Source organism: Prionailurus viverrinus, chromosome A2, assembly GCF_022837055.1.
Source record: "Prionailurus viverrinus isolate Anna chromosome A2, UM_Priviv_1.0, whole genome shotgun sequence".
Classification (NCBI taxonomy): domain Eukaryota; kingdom Metazoa; phylum Chordata; class Mammalia; order Carnivora; family Felidae; genus Prionailurus; species Prionailurus viverrinus.
In genome coordinates this window covers 126,202,113-126,223,497 of record NC_062562.1, presented here as the reverse complement: position 1 = coordinate 126,223,497, position 21,385 = coordinate 126,202,113, and the positions used below count along the sequence as shown (strand labels likewise).

General features: G+C 35.3%; 1 protein-coding gene across 1 annotated transcript in view; it reads left to right on the top strand.

Annotated features, from left to right (window-relative positions):
* DPY19L2 (dpy-19 like 2) overlaps nucleotides 1–21,385 on the top strand; it is a 105,305-nt gene that overhangs the window by 9,064 nt on the left and 74,856 nt on the right. Inside the window, exons 4-7 of the mRNA XM_047851004.1 lie at nucleotides 113–250; nucleotides 12,273–12,393; nucleotides 14,692–14,785; nucleotides 21,299–21,356. Of these exons, the coding sequence (XP_047706960.1) occupies nucleotides 113–250; nucleotides 12,273–12,393; nucleotides 14,692–14,785; nucleotides 21,299–21,356 (411 nt within the window). The remainder of the gene's footprint in view (nucleotides 1–112; nucleotides 251–12,272; nucleotides 12,394–14,691; nucleotides 14,786–21,298; nucleotides 21,357–21,385) is intronic.

The following is a 21,385-nucleotide window of genomic DNA, read 5'->3' as shown; positions in this document are numbered from 1 at the left end:
AGTAGCAAGGAGAAATTAGGAAGTTTTACTATTGACTTTTTCCTTTTATTCAGAAGAAATTATTCTAAAAACTTTCATATTTAATTATATCAATAATTTATACTTTTTAAAGGGACTTTATTATTCCTACTTCAAGACCATTATTGAAGCACCTTCATTTTTGGAAGGACTGTGGATGATTATGAATGATAGGCTCACTGAATATCCTCTTGTAATTAATACAGTGAAACGCTTCCATCTTTATCCAGAGGTGAGTACTATTTGGGAGAAAATATTTGTAGATGATCCTTTTTTTATCAGATAAAAATAGTAAGTAAGCACAATGATGTCATAAAAGGAAGGAGACCTTTAAGGCTTGTTGACTGTGTGTCCTTATAGTTGAGCAGAGAATCAAAAATTCCTCTCCTAAATTTTAAAGACTCCAGAAACTAAGCTGACATAAACTCAAAGAAATGAACGTTCGTGTGGAAGTAATGACCAGCATACTTAGAGGAGCCAAATGGGAAGGAGTCAAGATGTGTCTAAATGGGGATAGTCTGTTGGCTTTTGAGACCCTGCAAATGGGCAGTACTGGTCTCATGAAGGGACACTGAAAGTCATGAGCACTAACAGCGACCTTGGAGTTACCTTAATAAAGCAAGATTTATTTAGTTACATAGAGGTCTATGAATATCTTCTAATGCTTAGCCTAAAAGAGTATGGATTTTCTAGTCTGCAGATTCTAGAAATTGGAAAAACGACAACAAAAAATTAGTTCAATTTTTGAACTCTTAAGATAAATGCTAATTTAATGTCATGGCATGCACTACTTTTGAGTTATCTCAGAATCCAGCACGTTTGTTAAAAATTAGTGCTTTTTAAGCCTATTTCATATTGTATAGCTTTAAAAAATTATTATTCCTTTGATTTTGAAATGTTGAAAATTACAGAAATTTAGAGAAAAGAAGTGAATGTGTGATCAACCACTTAGAATAAATAAATGCTATTCTTTTGTAATTTTTGATTCAGGTATGTTAAAGCATTATAAATACAGTTAGAGTCATCTTTGTTTTGCTTCCCAGTCTGGTTTGCTCCTTCACCACTTCCACAAGCATCCACTACATGAGTATAATGTGTGTGCCCATCATTCCTGATTTTCAAGGATTGCTTCATGTGTTTTTATAAATCCATACAATGCTGTCACACTGAGTAAAGCACTCTACAGCTTTTTCCTCACATTATATTTTTGAACCCTGTGTATGTGTATATTTTTTCTTTAATTTTAACCATTTTATTAATTGCAAAATTATTTGTCCATTTTCCTCTTTGTGGATATTTAATTGTTCCCATTTTTTTAAATAGTCCCAAAGTATATATTCTTGTATATTCATAGTATATGTTCTCTAATTGTGTATAGGCGCAAGATTTTTTGGTAGGATATGTTCTAGAAGTAGAATTACTGTGTTATAGAGTATGTGTTTAGTCAACTTCATCAGATACTGCTAAATTGCTCTCTGGAGTAAATGTAGCAATTCACACTGCTGTGTAGGAGTATGTACTTTTCCTCTATCCTTACTAGATTTCAGTTTATCAAAATTTCTGATTTTGCTCTTCTAATTGCTGTGATATGCTATTTATTTTAATTTGGACTTGTGGAGCTAAGAATATTTTCATGTTTAATAGTCATTTGGGTTTTTTCTTTGTCATCACTTGATGGATGTTTTCTTATTGCTTTTTTGGCAAAATTTATATATGTTGTAGAGTAATCCTTAGTAATATGTGTTATACATATATTCTCTCTGGCTATTTTTTATTTAATCAGTTTTGCTGAGGTATAACTTACATGCAATAAAATACATTCATTTTTGAGTGTACAGTTCTTTGAGTTAAACGTTTGACAAATGTGTAAAACTGTGTAGCCACCACAATTGAATTCTGAAACATTTTCATAATTCCAAAAAGTTCCTGTGTGCTCCTTTGTGCTCCCCCCACTGAGTTGTCTCATCAGAGGAGCAGTGAGATGGAACATCCTTACTTTGTTCCTGATCTTAGTGGGAAAGCTTCAAGCTTCTCCTCAGTAAGTATAATTTTAGCTGTAGTTTTTTTGTAGATATTCTTGATCAAGTTAAGGAATTCCCTGTATTCGTAGTTTACTGAGAGGTTTTTTTTTTTAATCTTGAATAGTTGTTAAATTTTGTCAATTGCTTTTTCTGCATCTATTGATATAATCTTGTAATTTTTCTTCTTTAGCCTGTTGATATGTTGGATTATATTAATTCAGTTTCAAATGTTGAGCCAGCTTTACATACTGGCAGTAAATCTCACTTGGTCTGGGTATATAAATCTTGTTATACATTGTTGGATTTGATAACCTGATTTTTTTTTTTTGAGGATTTTTGCATCTATGTTCATGAAAAATGTTTGTAGTGTAGTTTTTTTTGTCATATCTTTTTCTGGTTACCAAACCAAAAATGCTCGCCTCAACAAATGAGTTCATAAGCATTCCCTCTGCTGTATCTTCTGGAGGAAATTCTAGAGAACTAGTATACTTTCTTCTTTAAATGTTCAGTAGAATTCAGTAGTAAACCCATCTGGGCCTGATGCGTTCTGATTTGGAAGGTTATTATTGTTAAATTTATTTAATAGATATAGTCCTATTCAGATTGTCTATTTCTTCTTGTGTGAGTTTTGGCAACATTGTGTCTTTTAAGAAATTGGCTCATTTAGATTGTGAAATTTATGGGCAAAGGGTTGCTCATTACTTTATTATTTGCTGAATGTCAATGGGATCTGTAGTGATGTCCTCTCTTTCCTTTCTGATATTAGTAATTTGTGTCTTCCCTTTTTTTCTCAGTTAACTTGCCTAGAGACTTATCAATTTTATTGATGTTCTGTTGTTAGATGCACGCATGGTGAGGATCATGTCATGTGGAATTGACCCCTTTATTATAATGTAATACCACTCTCCACCCGTGACAACTTTTTTATGGTAAAGTCTGCTCTGTTTGGGATTAGTATAGCTACTCCCACTTTCCTTTAATTAGTGTTAGCATAGTACATCTTACTCCATTTATTTTTAATATATAGGTGTCTTTATTTTTAAAGTTGGGTTTTGTTTGTTTTTTAATAATATATGGTTGTGGGGCACCTGGCTGGCTCAGTCAGTAGATCATCTGGCTTTTGATCCCAGGACCATGAGTTGAAGCCCCACTTTGGGTGTTAAGCCTACTTAAAAACAAAAACAAAACCCACGTATGATTGGGTCTTCTTTTCTGATCCTTTCTGACAGTCTCTGTCTGTTGATTGGTACATTTAGATCATTGACATTCAAAGTAATAATTGATAAACTGGGACTGATATCTACTATGTTTCTTGCTGTTTTCTATTTGTTGCCTTTGTTCTTTTTACTATTTTGACCAACAGTCTTTCTGTGCCTTTTGTGGTTTTAATTGAACTTTTATATTATTACATTTTCTCTTTTTTAGGGTATGAGTTATAATTATTTTACTTTTTTTGGTTGCCATAGAGTTTACAATACACATTTATGACTAATCCAAGACCACTTTCAAATAACATTAAATCACTTCCACGGTAGTGCCAGTACCTTATAATAACAAAATAATGGTAATTCCTCCCTCCCAACCCCTGAATCCTTTCTGTCATTCATGTCACCTATACATAAGCTTACATGCATTCATAATGATACATAATTGAATACATTGTTGCTATTGCTATTTTGAACAAAACTTATATATGTTAGATCAATTAAGAATAATAAAAAGGAAACTTTTTATCTTTTCTTATTTTGATCCTTTTTTTTTTCCTTATGTAGATTCAATGTCTGATCTATATCTTTTTCTATCCCCTCTAAAGAACTTTTTTATAAAGTTCCTCAATTTTTGTTTGCCTTAGAAAGTCTTTATTTCTCCTTCACTTTTAAAAGATATTTTCACATGATACAGAATTCCAAGTTGGGTTTCTTTTTCTCCCAGCACTTTAAACATTATCAGTCCAGTTTCCTCTTGTTTGAATGGTTTCTGAGAAGTCAGATGTAATTCTTAGCTGTACTCCTGTGTAAGTAAGATGTGTTTTTTCTTCTCGCTTCTTTCAGAATTTTTCCTTTGTCTTCGATTTTCTGTAGTTTAAATACCATATGTGTAGATTTTTTTCTTTTTTTCTTTTTTTTTTTTTTTTGGCATTTATCATGCTTGGTGTTCTCTGAGCTTCCTGGATCTGTGGTCTGACATCAATTTGAGGGAATTCTTTTCTTTTTTATGTTTATTTATTTTGAGAGAGAGAGGGAGAGGGAGAGAGAGAGAGCACACAAGCAGGGGAGAGGCAGTGAGAGAGGGATAGAGAGAATCCCAAGCAGGCTCCGCACTGTCAGCACAGAGCCAGACGTGGGGCTTGATCTCATGAACCCGTGAGATCATGACCTGAGCTGAAACCAAGAGTCATACACTTAGCCTACTGAGCCAGCCAGGTGCCCATGACATTAATTGGAAGGAATTCTGAGCCATTTCAAATATTTCTTCTTTTCCCTTCTCCCTTCTCCTTCTGGTATTCCCATTATATGTAGGTACACCTTTTGTTGTTGTCCCACGGTTCTTGAATATTCCAGGATGTTTTTTTGTTATTTTTTTGTTTTGTTTTGTCTTTTTTTATTTTTGCTTTTCAGTTTTGAAGTTTCTATTGAAATATATTCAAGCTCAGAGATTCTTTCCTCATCCATGTCCAGTCTACTAATAAGCCTATCAAAGGCATTCTTGATTTCTGTTATTTATTTATTTATTTATTTATTTATTTATTTATTTATACATACATACATACATACATACATACATACATACCTCTAGCAATTGTTTTTGGTTCTTTGTTAGGATTTCTCTTTCTGATTACATTACCCATCTGTTCTTGCATGCTATTTACTTTATCCATTAGAACCTTTAGCATATTAATAATAGTTGGTCTAAATTCCCAATTTGATAATTACAACATCCCTGCTATGTCAGGTTCTGATGCTGTTCTGTTTCTTCAAACTTGTTTTTGGCTTTTAGTATGGCTTGTAATTGTTTCTTAATAGCTGGACCTGGATGAAAGAACCACTGTCAATAAGTTTCCAGTAGCATGGTGATAAGAGGCATTCTATAATCCTATTAGTAGGTGTCAGTCTTTTATGAACCTGTGCCTCTGGGCTGTAAACTTCACAAGTGCTTCTCAGGTTTTTTCCTCCCACTTAGGTGCAACAGGATGTCTAGATAGGGCTGAAATTTGGTATTTCCCCACTTCCCTGTGTGTTGGGCTCTGATAAAACCCTAGCAGGTTAGTCTCTAGTAAAATAATTTCTCCTAAGACAGGCTTTGTTAAGAAAAACACAGTGCTCTGGTCCTTTTTCCACTCCCCCTGCCAGAAGTGGGAGGGTATTTTTTCTCTGATACTCACTGTAAGAACCTGTTGAGCTCATAGAAGTAAAACTCATAAATATCTGGCACTTCCCCGATTACTGGGTCTCCCTGGAGTTTGTGATTCTCAGACTTGTCTACCCTGTGCCTCCAGCAATTTATCAATTATAGTTTAGTTTTTCCTACTCTCCAACTGGTTCCCATGGAGGTTTTTGCTCATGGGTTTCTGTTCCACTAAGTTGTGATTCTCTCAATTTACCTGTCATTTTCAAATTTGGGGAGCAGGAGTTTGCCTTGTGACCTAACCTCTCTTATGGATCTAAGAATTACTGAACTTTTAGTTTGTTCAACTTTTTACTCGTTAGGATGAAGTTGCAGCTTATGAGCTTCTTAGATGCTGGACTTGGAAACTTTGTATTTCATTTTTATCCAATTTAATATATATATATATGTGTGTATGTATATATATATATATATATATATATATATATATATATATATATTTCCCTTGAGACTTTCTGTTTGATCCATGGATTTTTTAGAAGTGGGTTTTTTAGTTTGCAAGTGTTGGGATATTTCCTTTTTATCTTCCTGTTACTCATTTGTGGCTTAAATTCGTTGTGTTTAGAAAACACACTTTGTATCATTTTGATTCTTTTAAATTTGTTGAGGTTTTATGGCCCAGAATATACGCCTCTTGATATATATTCTGTGGGCACTTGAAAAAAGTATGTATTACATTATTCTTGGGTGAAGTGTTTTATAAATGTTGATTAGATGCTGTTGGATGATGGTGGTGGTGATATTTTCTCAGTGCTTGCTGATTTTCTGTCCAGCATCTATCCATTGTTGAGAGAGGAATGCTGAAGTCTTCAACTATAATTGTGGATTCATCTATTTCTCCTTTTAGGTCTATCAGTTCTTCTTCATATATTTTACAGCAATGTGTGAAGTGCATAGGCATTTAGGATTGCTGTCTTCTTGTTGGATTTTTATTATTATATAATAATCCTACCCCCTTCACTTATAAATTGTTTGCTCTGAAGCCTACTTTTTCTGATACTCACATAGTTACTTTTCTTTTTGATTAATGTATACATGGTCTCTTTTTTCATCCTTCTACTTTCAGTCTGCCTTTCTCATTATATTTGAAGTGAGTTTCTTGTAGATAGTTGAGTTATGTTTTTTAATTGTCAATCTCACGTTTTTTAATTATTGTATTTTACCACTTACATTTAATGTAATTATTAATTTGTTTCAGCTTGAGTCTGTTATTTTTTGTTTTCTGTTTGTCCTTGGGTTTTCATTTCTCTGTTTTCTTTTTTTTGTCTTCCTGTGGGTTATTTGAAGATTTAAAAATTATATTTTGATTTGCCTATACTTCTTGAATCTATCTCATTATGTAGCTTTTTTTAGTGGTTGTTGTAGATACAACATATACATATATGTAACTTATTACAGTCTATTGCTGCTATCATTTTACTAGTTCAAATAGTGCATAAAACTTACCCCCTTTTACATCTCTCTACCCTTCTCCCTTTATAACATCATCATCTTAAATAATTCCTCTACATCCATTTAAAACTACATCAGACAGTACTATGATGTTTGTTTTAGCCTTCAAACTTTTTTTTTTTTTAATTTGAGAAGGGAAATCTATTTTATTTTAGTCATTAAAAAAAATTCCCTCCTTGGACAGCTGGGTGGCTCAGTCAGTTAAGCATCTGACTTTGGTTCAGGTCATGACCTCACAGTTCATGGGTTCAAGCCCTGCATTGGGCTCTGTGCTGACGACTCAGAGCCTGGAGCCTGCTTCAGATTCTGTTTGTCCCTCTCTCTTCCCCTCCCCTGTGCTCCTTGACTCTGTCTGGCTGTCTCTCTCTCTCTCTCTCTCTCTCAAAAATAAATAAACATTAACAAATTAAAAAAAAAATCCTTCCTTCTTGATGTTCTAAGATGCCTTCTTTTAGGGTAAGTCTGCTAGCAACATATTTTCCTAGTTTGTTGTTTTGGGTTTTTTTTGTTGTTGTTCCATCCCTCATGTCCAACTCCCTTTAATTCTTAAAGGCTGTATTTTGCTGGTTATAGGATTCTAGGTTGACAGTTTTTTCTTTCAGCATTTGGTAAAGGTGCCACTTCATTCTGGCCCTTCATGGTTTCTGATGAGAAATCTGTCATCAGTTGAATTTTTTTTTTTTCCTTTAGGTAAGATGTTGTTTTCTTACTCATTGCTTTCAATATTTTTCTTTTTCAGTTTTCACAAGTGTTCAAAAGTGTGATGTGTCTTGGTGAGGATTTCTTTGGTTTTATACTATTTTTTGTTTGCTCAGCTTTGGTTTCCTCTTTTCTCTTTTCAAAACTTCAGTGATAAAAAATGTTAGATTTTTTGTAATAGTCCAAGAGGTCCATAGATAACCTTATTTTTTTCAGTCTGGTTTTTTTTTTTTTTCTGTTATTCAGATTGAGCAATTTCTACTGTTCTATCTGCTAGTTCACTGATTATTCTCATCTATCCCCCTCATTCTCCTGTTAAGTTCATCCATTGAGTTTTAATTTTGGTTATTATATTTTTCAGTTCTGAAATTTTTTGTTTGTTTCTTTCATATCTTCTATTTTTTTGCTAAAACTTTCAATTTCTTGACTAAGACTTTTCTGTGTTTTTATTTGTTTCAAGTACATTCATAATTGACTCATTGGAGTCATCTTGTTACTGCCAGATGGGTATGGAAGTCCATATTCTTCCCCTGGCCTCTGTTAACCCCAAGGTGGGGGTACTCTTCATTGCCATTGAAGGGATCAGAATCTGACTAACTCTGTGATCTCTATAGACACCATAATGTGGATGGCTTTGTTACCCCTGGGTGGTAATGAAAGCCCTGACTCTTCACTAGGCCTCCTCTGACATTACCCCACTGAGCAAGGAAAGGGTTAAGTTATTTCTGGTTAGGGTAGAAGTCCAGGCTCCCTACATGGTCTATACTGACACCATGAAGATAGAGAGCTTCCTAGCTGGTTTTCTCCTACAACATCCCAGTGGGTAAGTTGGGGTGACTTGTTAAAGCCTAAAGAAGGTTGAAGTCTCTGTTCTCAATTTGACCTTTGATGGTAGGAGTGGGACCACATGTTTTTATTGTTGTTTTCTGTGGGTTTTGGTTGAGAGATATTATTGTCTATAACATTTTTATGTATTCCTGGGCCTGTGCTTTCCTGGTCCTTTAGCTAGAGACAGAAGGCTTTTGTTGGTCTTTTTTTTTTTTTTTTTTTTTTTTTTTATCAAATTTATTACCACGTGTATTCAAGTACTATGACCAAGGCTATGAGAATAGATTGGCTGTGTTTGCAACTTGTTTGCAAAAGCCATTCAAGGAGTTAGGTTCACACATTTTCATTTTGACTCAAGAATATAGCTTTGCATATTACCTAGAAAGACGCCATGCATAAGCAAACGTCATGATTTTTAAAAAGTGCTACATCTCCTTTCTCCTCATTTATTTTTTATTTTTATTTTTTCAATATATGAAGTTTATTGTCAAATTGGTTTCCATACAACACCCAGTGCTCATCCCAAAAGGTGCCCTCCTCAATACCCATCACCCACCCTCCCCTCCCTCCCACCCCCCATCAACCCTCAGTTTGTTCTCAGTTTTTAAGAGTCTCTTATGCTTTTGCTCTCTCCCACTCTAACCTCCTTTTTTTTTGTTCCTTCCCCTCCCCCATGGGTTTCTGTTAAGTTTCTCAGGATCCACATAAGAGTGAAACCATATGGTATCTGTCTTTCTCTGTATGGCTTATTTCACTTAGCATCACACTCTCCAGTTCCATCCATGTTGCTACAAAGGGCCATATTTCATTCTTTCTCATTGCCACGTAGTACTCCATTGTGTATATAAACCACAATTTCTTTATCCATTCATCAGTTGATGGACATTTAGGCTCTTTCCATAATTTGGCTATTGTTGAGAGTGCTGCTATGAACATTGGGGTACAAGTGCCCCTATGCATCAGCACTCCTGTATTCCTTGGGTAAATTCCTAGCAGTGCTATTGCTGGGTCATAGGGTAGGTCTATTTTTAATTTTCTGAGGAACCTCCACACTGTTTTCCAGAGTGGCTGCACCAATTTGCATTCCCACCAACAGTGCAAGAGGGTTCCTGTTTCTCCACATCCTCTCCAGCATCTATAGTCTCCTGATTTGTTCATTTTGGCCGCTCTGACTGGTGTGAGGTGATACGTGAGTGTGGTTTTGATTTGTATTTCCTGTTGGTCTTTTTTGTGTCTGCGCCCATTGGTGTTTCTGTTGCCAGGATCTTTAACACCAATTCTGAGAAAATGAGGCAAAAAGAAAGTCCCAGAAACTCATCACCATTTTGTGCCTTAGGTCAGTCCTAAGATCCCTGGCTAGCTTGCCTTTTCTCTACCTTTCAAAGTTTTCTTAGATTTGATTTATATAATTCCCAAGAGCTTTAGTCTCACTTAGAGAAATAGGAGAAAGTACATCTACTCCATCTTTCCCCAAACAGAAATTCATAGTATTTAAACATTTATATGTTGTTTTTTTCATTTTGGTTCTGTTAAAGTTATTTTTTAATTTCCAATATGGTTTTTCCTTTGACCCATCGTATATTTGGTATTGTGTTGTTTAATTTTGGTTTCTAGATTTATTTTTCTTTCCTTTTCTTTTCTCTTCTTTCTTTCCTTCTTTCTTTCTTCTTTTCTTTTTTGATTTCTGTAAGTACTTCTCAATGTCATTTGCAATAGTAACAATTGTATAGTATGGACCTGCCTGAGATCTAAGATGAAAGAAGCAGTTTTCTGTACCAGCTTTGTCTATTTCCCAGCTAACCCTTCAGAGACACTCTTCTGTTCTTACTTCTGTGATTACCTGTGTAACTATAGCATGAATGCAAAGATCAAAAGACAACCTATTTCTTCAATCTTCCACTTTAGTTGATGTTGACTTACTCTGTGTGTAGGATGAGGATTTAGTTTACTACACTAGCTCCCTTTCTCCCAGCGTTTGATACTTATTTTTACTTTTTTGGTTATTTTTAGAACTTTATATAGTAAAATCTCTGTTTCTTGTTTCCTTAATTTCCAACAGTATGGTCTCTTAGCTAATTTTTTTCTTTTCACTTGTTCAGAGATACTTATTGAATAATTAGCAGTTTTCAGTTTCCTTGATGTTATGAAAGAGTAATCATGATAATGTAAACTTGATAGCATTATAAGGGACGAGGCAACAAAGAGTCATTCAATCTCATTTCCCGTTGCGTAGATACAATGTGGAGATATGGATTTGCATGCAACCTTCTCTAGTACTGCAGTGTTGAAGTGGACTTCCATACTTTTTGCGTTCATCAGGGGATTAATTTCTCACCTACAGCTGAAAGTGTTAAGTGTGGAACAATATGTTTTAAAAAGGCAAAGCATTTAATGCTTAACCGTATGCCAGTATATAATTTCTCATCTCCCATCACTCTTACAAGATGGTTATCACTAATGTCCTTTTAGAGATGAGGTGTGTGAGGTTCAGAGGTTGAAGGATTGGTTACTTCAGACTATCAAAACCATAACTTACAGAGTCAGAATTTGAGTTTAATTCTGACTTCAAAGCAATGCTTCCCTATTATATCAAGCTACCTTCCAGAAAGGAGTATAATTCTAGATTTAGCACATGCATTTAATGTAATAAAGTTTTTGTACATGGGTGATAAATACACAAGAATATATAACTTTTTGCATAAGGCCAGTTTTATACAAGTAAGTGATAAAACAGTAAATCTATACTTTTCGTATATGGAAAGATGTTTATTATGTTTGGTGATGCATATTACATTAGCATCTTAGATAATATATAATCCTGAATCACTTTAGCTCTGTGTGTGTTTTTGTATACCAAGGGGGAAACTGGAGGGATGATCACCAAAATACTAAAAATCTAGGTGGTTTTCACTTTCACTTTAAACTCTTTATTTATTTATTTGTTTATTTATTTATTTTCCCAATGATCTTGTATTATTCCCAAATCTATAAAATTATTTTTTTTAAATCTCCCAACCATGAGCATTTTGTTGTAATTTTCTGTTGTTGTCCTTTTCCCTTGTCTTTAAACTTCACCAAAGTGGATTGCAGATTGGGAAGAATTAGTTAATTAAATCTGCTTGTTTTAAGTTTTGTTTTGTTTTTTTAATTTTTTTTTTTTTATTTTTGAGAGAGAGACAGAGACAGAGACAGAGTGTGAGCAGGGGAGGGGCAAAGAAAGAGGGAGACACAGAATCTGAAGCAGGCTTCAGGCTCTGAACTGTCAGCACAGAGCCTGATGTGGGGCTTGAACCCACGAACTGTGAGATCATGACCTAAGCCAAAGTTGGACACTTAACCAACTGAGCCACCTGCTTGGCTGAAGTTTTAATGGGCACAGGAGCTTGGTTAAAGTTTTAATGGGCACAGGAGCATATGCACCCATATGCAGTTGGTTTTATATTTTGTAGACTATGAAGAAAATAAACTCAGTAAATGAAATGTTATGAAATACTCCCGTAAATCATTGTATTTTGCTATTAATAAACACCATATTTTAATTATGTACTATTATACTTGATTTTACAGCTACTGTTATTTATGTTGTAGAATTGATTACAAGAACATATTACAGAGATATTGATCATAACATACATTTTTGTAGATGTGCATTAATTAGTAATACACAACTTTAGTTTATTGTGTGTATATATATAATTTTAAAAGGACTGTTTTCCCAGTGAAATGATTTAAATAAATTTGTCAAAAGTTTATAATGTCAAAGGAAGCCATCATAAAGTAGTATTTTGGAAAAAGTTTTCTTATGAAGATATTTTTCTCCATCATCTCTTTTTGTTTTTGTCTTTGTAGGTGATTATAGCCTTCTGGTATCGTATATTTGTGGGAATAATGAGTTTATTTGGGCTAGAAGCTAAGACCTGCTGGAATGTCACCAGAGTAGAACCTTTAAATGAAGTTCAAAGTTGTGAAGGCATGTTTCTTTCTAAATGCTGCCATGTTGTCATTAATATTTACAAAAATGTTTTATAGAGTTGTGACTCATTTTAAGAATTATAAATTACTGTGATTGATTTGTTTTCTTTAAAACACTGTAGAGCTGATTAAAAGAGTATAAATAGAATAAAAAGATTTAAAAAAAATTTTGGGGTAGTTTAAATGTATAAAATTGGGCGATGTAAACAGTCAAATATCTACCTGTAATAGTTCATGTAAAAATTTGGTCATGCATACATACATAAAAATCAAATATGCAATTAATAGATTGCTTTAGAAATACTGTTTCTTATATTCTCACAGTTCATGAATAGTTCTACTTGAACTCTCCGTATACATCTTCATTAGCAACTTTGTCAAAGAACCCCATTTGGAATCCTCGGTTTCCCAGGATCTATAATTGTCACTTCTATGTGAGATATTTGTCGTTTAGCACTTTTAAACTCTAAGAACTTTATTCAAAGTCACATATATCTACTTGCATAATATTTGCATTTTTTATTTCTTCATATTCTCTACAACATGACTACTTAACTGTATTTTATAAATATATTTTTTAGATTTGTTTACATAACATTTATTTCTTAGAATGTTCGCTAAATCTGTATTTCTGTATTTTCCTTACATTTTTCTAATTTTCTCAGCTGATCTTTGTAGCATCTAAAATAGCATTGATAGGGGATAGTTGAGGGGTGATTAGACTTTTTTTGTACAAAGTAATCAAGAAAATGTTTCATAAAATGAGAAACTTTGTAATGACTCAGCTTAGAAGTTAACATTTTTTTCTGAAGGATGGGGAAAAATTGCCGTATATATGTGTGTGTGTCTATATGACACATATATATATATATATATATATATATATATATATACACACACACATATATGATGTTTATTAAGTTGCCAGTAAGTGATAGGTTATTGTTTGCACTTAGAACCCAGATGAGCCAGGTAGGCATAGACCTTACCCTCATAGAGTTTACACGTAAGAAGGGTGTTAGTGGTTACAACTGTGATGGATATTGTAAATAAGAAAATAAGGTTGCTGAGTTTAGGAGTAAAGGAGAAGTGTTTCAAGATTAGGAACCAGAATATTCAGAAGTCCTGAGGCAAGAGAGAACTGAAAGAAGGCTAGACTTTTGGGAGCAGAGAGAGAAAGAAGAAAAAATGGTGTGAAGTGATGCTAGGAATGTAAGGAAGGGTCAGAAAACAAAAGGCCACATGCTGGTTAAGGATTTTGTACTTTGTACTTTATTCATTGAAGAATGTTAGCAGATTAACATTTTAAAAACATTATTTTGACAGTTATATGGAAAATATATTAGTAAAGGACAAAAGTGGGTTTAGTGAGACCAGGAGGAGACTATTAAGCTCTTAGCAAGTGATTGCGGTTGTGTATGTGGGGGGGGGGGGGGGGGGTAACTGGGAAATGCAGAGATTTGTGGGATATTGGAAGTAGAATTGACAAGATTGGGTAATCGATTGATGGGGGAGGGGAAAGTGAGTGAAGTCCTGTTAACATTGGTTTCTGGCTTAAGTGATAGTTTCTTTGAATGGAAAAAAAACTTTTAAAAGTAGCAGGTTTGGGGTGCCTGGGTGGCTCAGTCAGGTAAGCTTCTGACTTCAGCTTAGGTCATGATCTCATAGTTCGTGAGTTCAAGCCCTACATCAGGCTTTGTGCTGACAGCTCAGAGCCTAGAGCCTGCTTCAGATTCTGTGTCTCCCTCTCTCTCTGACCCTCCTCCACTCATGCTCTCCCTTTCTTTCTCTCAAAAATAAATAAACATTGAAAAGATGTTTTAAGGAGCAGGTTTGAATTGCTACATTAGTTTCAGATATGTAGGAGACCTGAAAGTGGGGAGGTCAAGTGGCTACCTGCCTGGATACATATAGGAAGAAGAAAGTCGCAAAAAGAAAGTTGCAAAGGATAAAAATAATGCAGTAGGTCTTTTCCTGTAAATACATCAAGTGACTTTACAGAGAATTATAGATACTGAACAATAGCAACATCACTTTAACAAAATAATACACCACCAACTAATCATTGCAGTGTAATAATCATTAGGGCAAAGTATAAATGTAACTACAATAAAGTATAAAATTCAAATGTAATAATACGTGATATAAGGGGAAGGTACTTATGTAACTATTAAGTAGAGCAGCAAATGTTTTCAGCAAGTTCTGAACCCTGAATCCAAGGCACTGAGACAGTTATGCCCAATTGCCTTATAGTCATTTATTCATGAAGTACTAATAATCTGTGTCTTTTTTAAAGGATTGGGAGACCCTGCTTGCTTTTATGTTGCTGTGATTTTTATTTTAAATGGAGTAATGATGGGATTGTTCTTCATATATGGTGCATACCTGAGGTAAGATTACTGTGTTAGATCTTTCAGTGGACCTATAAAGACTGGCTGACATTTTCTGATTAAATGAAAAGGATAAGTGTGAGATTAATTGATTAATAGTATGAAATTTTATACATTTATTTTATTTTTTTCAGAAACTTAGTTAATATCACGCAACCAGAAACTAAAGCTGTCACTTAAAGGCCTCTCTTTTATCCTTCTGGGTTTTGTTTTTGGGTTTGTTTTTTTGTTTTTTTTTTTAAGACTAAGATTCCTTAACAAAGCCTTTAATGAGAATACTACCAGGCCATATGTAAAATTATTATAACATTAGAGGAATCTTTGGTTGGCATTAGTGACTGATTATTTCTAATTTTAATGTCTGTACATGTGAAATTAAGAAAGTATAAAAGAAAACATATATCACTATGGCAGACACTTATATTTGATAGCCTATGTTTCTTGTTAATGGTACCACAATTTGGTTTCGGGTAGCAGTGTGTCCAGTCTCAGGTGATAGGTTGAAGTTAATTATGATAATCATGCAATCTGCTTCCCACTCTCCATTGCTTCTTGGGATGGCCATGTGAGTTAGTTTTTTCATCGAAAAATACGATGAAATCGGTCTTGTTTATACTTAGGAAAGCATTTGTCTTTCTGACAAAAGGATAGATTTTAGCTGTCTTTTCTCTGTCTTCTGCTTTAAAAAATTTTTTTTAACTTTTTATTTTTATTTTTGAGACAGAGAGAGACAGAGCATGAACGGGGGAGGGGCAGAGAGATAGGGAGACACAGAATCGGAAGCAGGCTCCAGGCTCCGAGCATTAGCCCAGAGCCCAACACGGGGCTCGAACCCACGGACCACGAGATCGTGACCTGAGCTGAAGTTGGACGCTTAACCGACTGAGCCACCCAGGCGCCCCTGTCTTCTGCTTTTAAACTTTAGGGTGATGCTTGGAGTTGCTGCTGTCATCTTGTGACCAAGAGGGAAAGGCCACAAATATAGCACCTAAGTCTGCTCTAACATCCTTGTGCTGGTGAACCAATGCCAGCAGACACTTATCTTTCATTTTTTTAATTGAATGGTATCAGCCACTTTTGTTAGGTTTTATTTCTTACAGCAAAATGTATTCCTAACTGATCAGCAGCTTTCTTTATAATGTTATTCTTGAATTTAAAGTTGAAAATCTAGGGGCACCTGGGTGGCTCAGTCATTTGGGTGTCTGACTTCAGCTCAGATCATTATCTCACGATTCGTGAGTTCGAGCCCTGTGTCAGGCTCTGTGCTGACAGCTGGGAACCTGGAGCCTGCTTTGGATTCTGTGTCTCCCTCTCTCTCTGCCCCACCTCTGCTAATGTTCTGTCTCTGTCTCTCAAAAATGAATAAACCTTAAAAAAAATAAAGTTAAAAATGCAAAAGACCTAAAGAAATGCAAAAGACCTAAAATAGTGGAGATATTCTTGAAGAAGATAGGAGCACTTGCTTTAGTAATCATTTCTGTATTATAAATCTGATGTAAATAAGGTAATGTGATTGTGGTATGGGGGTAGGCAGGTAGAGCAGTGGAGTAAAGCAGGTCTCAGAAACATTTGGCCCATTTAAAGACACTTGATGTATGCTGAGAGTGGATGTTGTCCATCAGTAGGTAAGGACCAGCTTCTCAACACATGGTCCTGGAATCACTGGAAGATCATTAAGGAACAAAGAGAAGTTGAAACTGTACGAAAATTAAATCCTAGTTAGAGTAAAAACTCAAATATGAAAGAAAAAAATATAAAATGCTTAGAATGAATATCAGTAACTTGGGATAAGAAAAGATTTCTTTAAACAAGGAACAAAAGTTTAGCCATGAAGAAGAAAACTAATAAATTTGATGGGAAGAATTAAATTCCTCAAGGCATTATAGAATGAAAAGATAATCCACAAACTGGGAAAAGATATTACAAAGCATATAACCAACATTGTATCCAGACTTTGCAATCACATAGCACTCCAGGTGCCAGGAATACAAAAAGAACCTCTGTCCTTTTAGAATTTATATTCTAGAGAGGAGACAAGACTAAGAAGACAGACAACCCAATAGAAAAGTGCACAGAGTATTTATGATCAGACATATATGAGAAGAATTCCAAATTGCCAATAAACGTATGTAAAGTTGACTACCATAATTACTTGTCAGAAAAATACAGATTTTATCCACAAGGATATTTCCATTCTACCTGATTGGCAAAAGGAACTTTTTTCTGTGGCAAGTGGACATACAAATTAGTACAACTATTTTGGAAAAACAGTGTGCATTGATTTGGTAAAGTTGAAAGTGTAGATACTTTCTAACTCTGCAATTCCAATTTAAAGTATATACACCTTTAAATACAGGGAACAAACTTGGTGTTTGCCACGGAGGAGGGGAATGGGGAAGGAGCAAAATAGATAAAGGAGAATGGGAGATACAGGCTTCCAGTTATGGAATGAGTAAGTCACGGGGAGAAAAGGCACAGCATTGGAAATATAGTTAATCGTATTGTAATAGTGTTGTATGGTGACAGATGGTAGCTACATCTGTGAGCATATCATAATGTATAGAGATGTTGAATCATGTTGTATACCTGAAACTAACATAATTGTGTGCCAATTATACTATGTACACCAGAAAGTATGTATTGCAGGTGACACCAGCAGTGTTGTTTGTAAGAGCTGCAAGCTGAAAACAACTCTATCTATGAACAATGTACCCATTACAGTTTATTAATAGCGAACTACTACACAACATTGAGAATGAATGAGCTGTAGCTATACACATCAACATGGATTATTCTTACAAATAGAATGTTGAATGAATGAAGGCCAGCACAGAATTAAAGAAAGGCTGCATACTTCCATTTATATACAGTTTAAAAACAGATTAAAGTAAATCATAGTATGTGTATAGATGTGGTTATATTAATACTCACAAATATCAGGATAGTGGCTTTTGAAGGGGTGTCAGGTGGGGACCCAAGGCATGATCAATTTTCTATTTCAATGATATATAGTGGTTGAAAGGATGTTCACTTTATATTTGTTCTAGAAACTAGAAAATTTTATTTTTTTTAATTTATTTTTTATTTTTTTATATATGAAATTTATTGTCAAATTGGTTTCCATACAACACCCAGTGCTCATCCCAAAAGGTGCCCTCCTCAATACCCATCACCCACCCTCTCCTCCCTCCCACCCCCCATCAACCCTCAGTTTGTTCTCAGTTTTTGAGTCTCTTATGCTTTGGCTGTCTCCCACTCTAACCTCTTTTTTTTTTTTTCCTTCCCCTCCCCCATGGGTTCCTGTTAAGTTTCTCAGGATCCACATAAGAGTGAAACCATATGGTATCTGTCTTTCTCTGTATGGCTTATTTCACTTAGTATCACACTCTCCAGTTCCATCCACGTTGCTACAAAAGGCCATATTTCATTTTTTCTCATTGCCACGTAGTACTCCATTGTGTATATAAACCACAATTTCTTTATCCATTCATCAGTTGATGGACATTTAGGCTCTTTCCATAATTTGGCTATTGTTGAGAGTGCTGCTATGAACATTGGGGTACAAGTGCCCCTATGCATCAGTACTCCTGTATCCCTTGGATAAATTCCTAGCAGTGCTATTGCTGGGTCATAGGGTAGGTCTGTTTTTAATTTTCTGAGGAACCTCCACACTGCTTTCCAGAGCGGCTGCACCAATTTGCATTCCCACCAATAGTGCAAGAGGGTTCCCGTTTCTCCACATCCTCTCCAGCATCTATAGTCTCCTGATTTGTTCATTTTGGCCACTCTGACTGGCGTGAGGTGATACCTGAGTGTGGTTTTGATTTGTATTTCCCTGATAAGGAGCGACGCTGAACATCTTTTCATGTGCCTGTTGGCCATCCGGATGTCTTCTTTAGAGAAGTGTCTATTCATGTTTTCTGCCCATTTCTTCACTGGGTTATTTGTTTTTTGGGTGTGGAGTTTGGTGAGCTCTTTATAGATTTTGGATACTAGCCCTTTGTCCGATATGTCATTTGCAAATATCTTTTCCCATTCCGTTGGTTGCCTTTTAGTTTTGTTGGTTGTTTCCTTTGCTGTGCAGAAGCTTCTTATCTTCATAAAGTCCCAGTGATTCACTTTTGCTTTTAATTCCCTTGCCTTTGGGGATGTGTCGAGTAAGAGATTGCTATGGCTGAGGTCAGAGAGGTCTTTTCCTGCTTTCTCCTCTAAGGTTTTGATGGTTTCCTGTCTCACATTCAGGTCCTTTATCCATTTTGAGTTTATTTTTGTGAATGGTGTGAGAAAGTGGTCTAGTTTCAACCTTCTGCATGTTGCTGTCCAGTTCTCGCAGCACCGTTTGTTAAAGAGACTGTCTTTTTTCCACCTGATGTTCTTTCCTGCTTTGTCAAAGATGAGTTGGCCATACGTTTGTGGGTCTAGTTCTGGGGTTTCTATTCTATTCCATTGGTCTATGTGTCTGTTTTTGTGCCAGAAACTAGAAAATTTTATGTATGTTTTAATATATGTGTTTTAGGAAAATATAAGCTCATCAATATTTTGATGGAAAAGAATTACTTTTAGATTATGTTGGCAGCTTTAAAATGTTCTATTTTTGAAATTATCCATATTACTCTTTTTTATATGGAAAATGTTATACAAGACTAAAACTTTTTTTTTTAATTTATTTTTATTTTTTTTTTCAACGTTTATTTATTTTTGGGACAGAGAGAGACCGAGCATGAATGGGGGAGGGGCAGAGAGAGAGGGAGACACAGAATCGGAAACAGGCTCCAGGCTCTGAGCCATCAGCCCAGAGCCCGACATGGGGCTCGAACTCACGGACCGCGAGATCGTGACCTGGCTGAAGTCGGACGCTTAACCGACTGCGCCACCCAGGCGCCCCAAGACTAAAACTTTTTAAAGTTAATATTTTTCCCTGGGAGAAGTACCCAAGAGGTGATAGTCTTCTCTGAATTGTTTACACAGTTCAGGAATATCAAATACATTATTCAGCTCCAGTCTTTAAGAAAAGGATATATAGGGGCGCCTGGGTGGCGCAGTCGGTTAAGCGTCCGACTTCAGCCAGGTCACGATCTCGCGGTCCGTGAGTTCGAGCCCCGCGTCGGGCTCTGGGCTGCTGGCTCAGAGCCTGGAGCCTATTTCCGATTCTGTGTCTCCCTCTCTCTCTGCCCCTCCCCCGTTCATGCTCTGTCTCTCTCTGTCCCAAAAATAAATAAAAAACGTTGAAAAAAAAAATTAAAAAAAAAAAAAACAAGAAAAGGATGTATAGATAAAACAAATGTTGGCTATAAAAGTGTTTACCCCCAAATCAAGAGCACACTGTATATACACTGTATGTCAGCTAACTTGACAATAAAGTATAAGTTAGCTGACATACAGTGTATGTATATATATGTGTGTGTGTGTGTGTGTGTGTGTGTGTATATATATATATAGCATCACCAATATTGCGACGAGAGCAGAAACAATGGCATATGAGAAACAAAGAAATAGGAAGCAGGGGTAAATTTATATTTCTTACCCTGGCTACCCTCACCATTGGCAGCAACTTTATCAAGTCTAAAATTAATTGAGATATTTCCCCTTCTTACAATACAAGGAATTTGAGGACACTTTGCTTCAAAGCAGCCCCTCATATCTTACAATTATTATCGTAGTTTAGTGCTACTATTTCCCCTCCATAGCAGTCACTGTTATTGCCGTTTATGTTGTTGAATCTTGCTCACATTTATATCCACATGGTCCTACTTTCTGTATGCTACAGTCTTCTGCCTCTCACAGGTTCCTCCTCGCAATTTCTTTCTTTTCAAAGGCATTCTTTGAATTTTCTTTAGTGAAAATCTGTTGATGGTAAATCACTTCCTATTAGCTTTCCTCTGCTTGTTTTGAGCTCATTTCATTAGTTCTTCAGTCATTCATGTGATGTTGTCTTCCAAGTGTGAAGCCGTGGATACAGTGATGACAATGTACAAAGAAAAGGCAACTTTAAGAAACAGTTCATAATCTTTGATGATTATCAGCCATCTGGGATCTAAGTTTTGCATTTTGCATTGCTGTTTCTTTGGGACTTAACAAAAGAATGTTTGTAGTAGTTTAGATAGTTCAGAGTTACTGCTAAGTGAAACTTTTGGGCTCTTGTCTTCATCTCCCAGTCACTGAAATCCAATTTCAAAAACAAAACCTGGCCTCCATTGAGAAAATTCAAAGAATGCAATATAGACTTTGAAATGCTGGCCTGTAAAAAACTTTTATGTTCACATGTATTTTGTTTAGAAAACATTTTAAATACAATAAATTATAAAATTCTGATTTCTTTATATGTATACTTTGTATGCTTGTACACTCAAGATTAAAATATTAACTACATGGGTACTTTTGAAATCGTTACTATCATTTTATATGGTTCAGTACTGTGGTGTCTTAAATATGACTTTAAATTGTAAGAGATCATTTTGTGAGAAACTCACTATATTTTGCATGAATTATGAACGTATACTCTTTTTTTAACAGTGGGACTCAACTTGGAGGTCTAATTACAGTATTGTGCTACTTTTTCAACCATGGAGAGGTTTGTTTTCTAGAAAATAATTTTTAAGA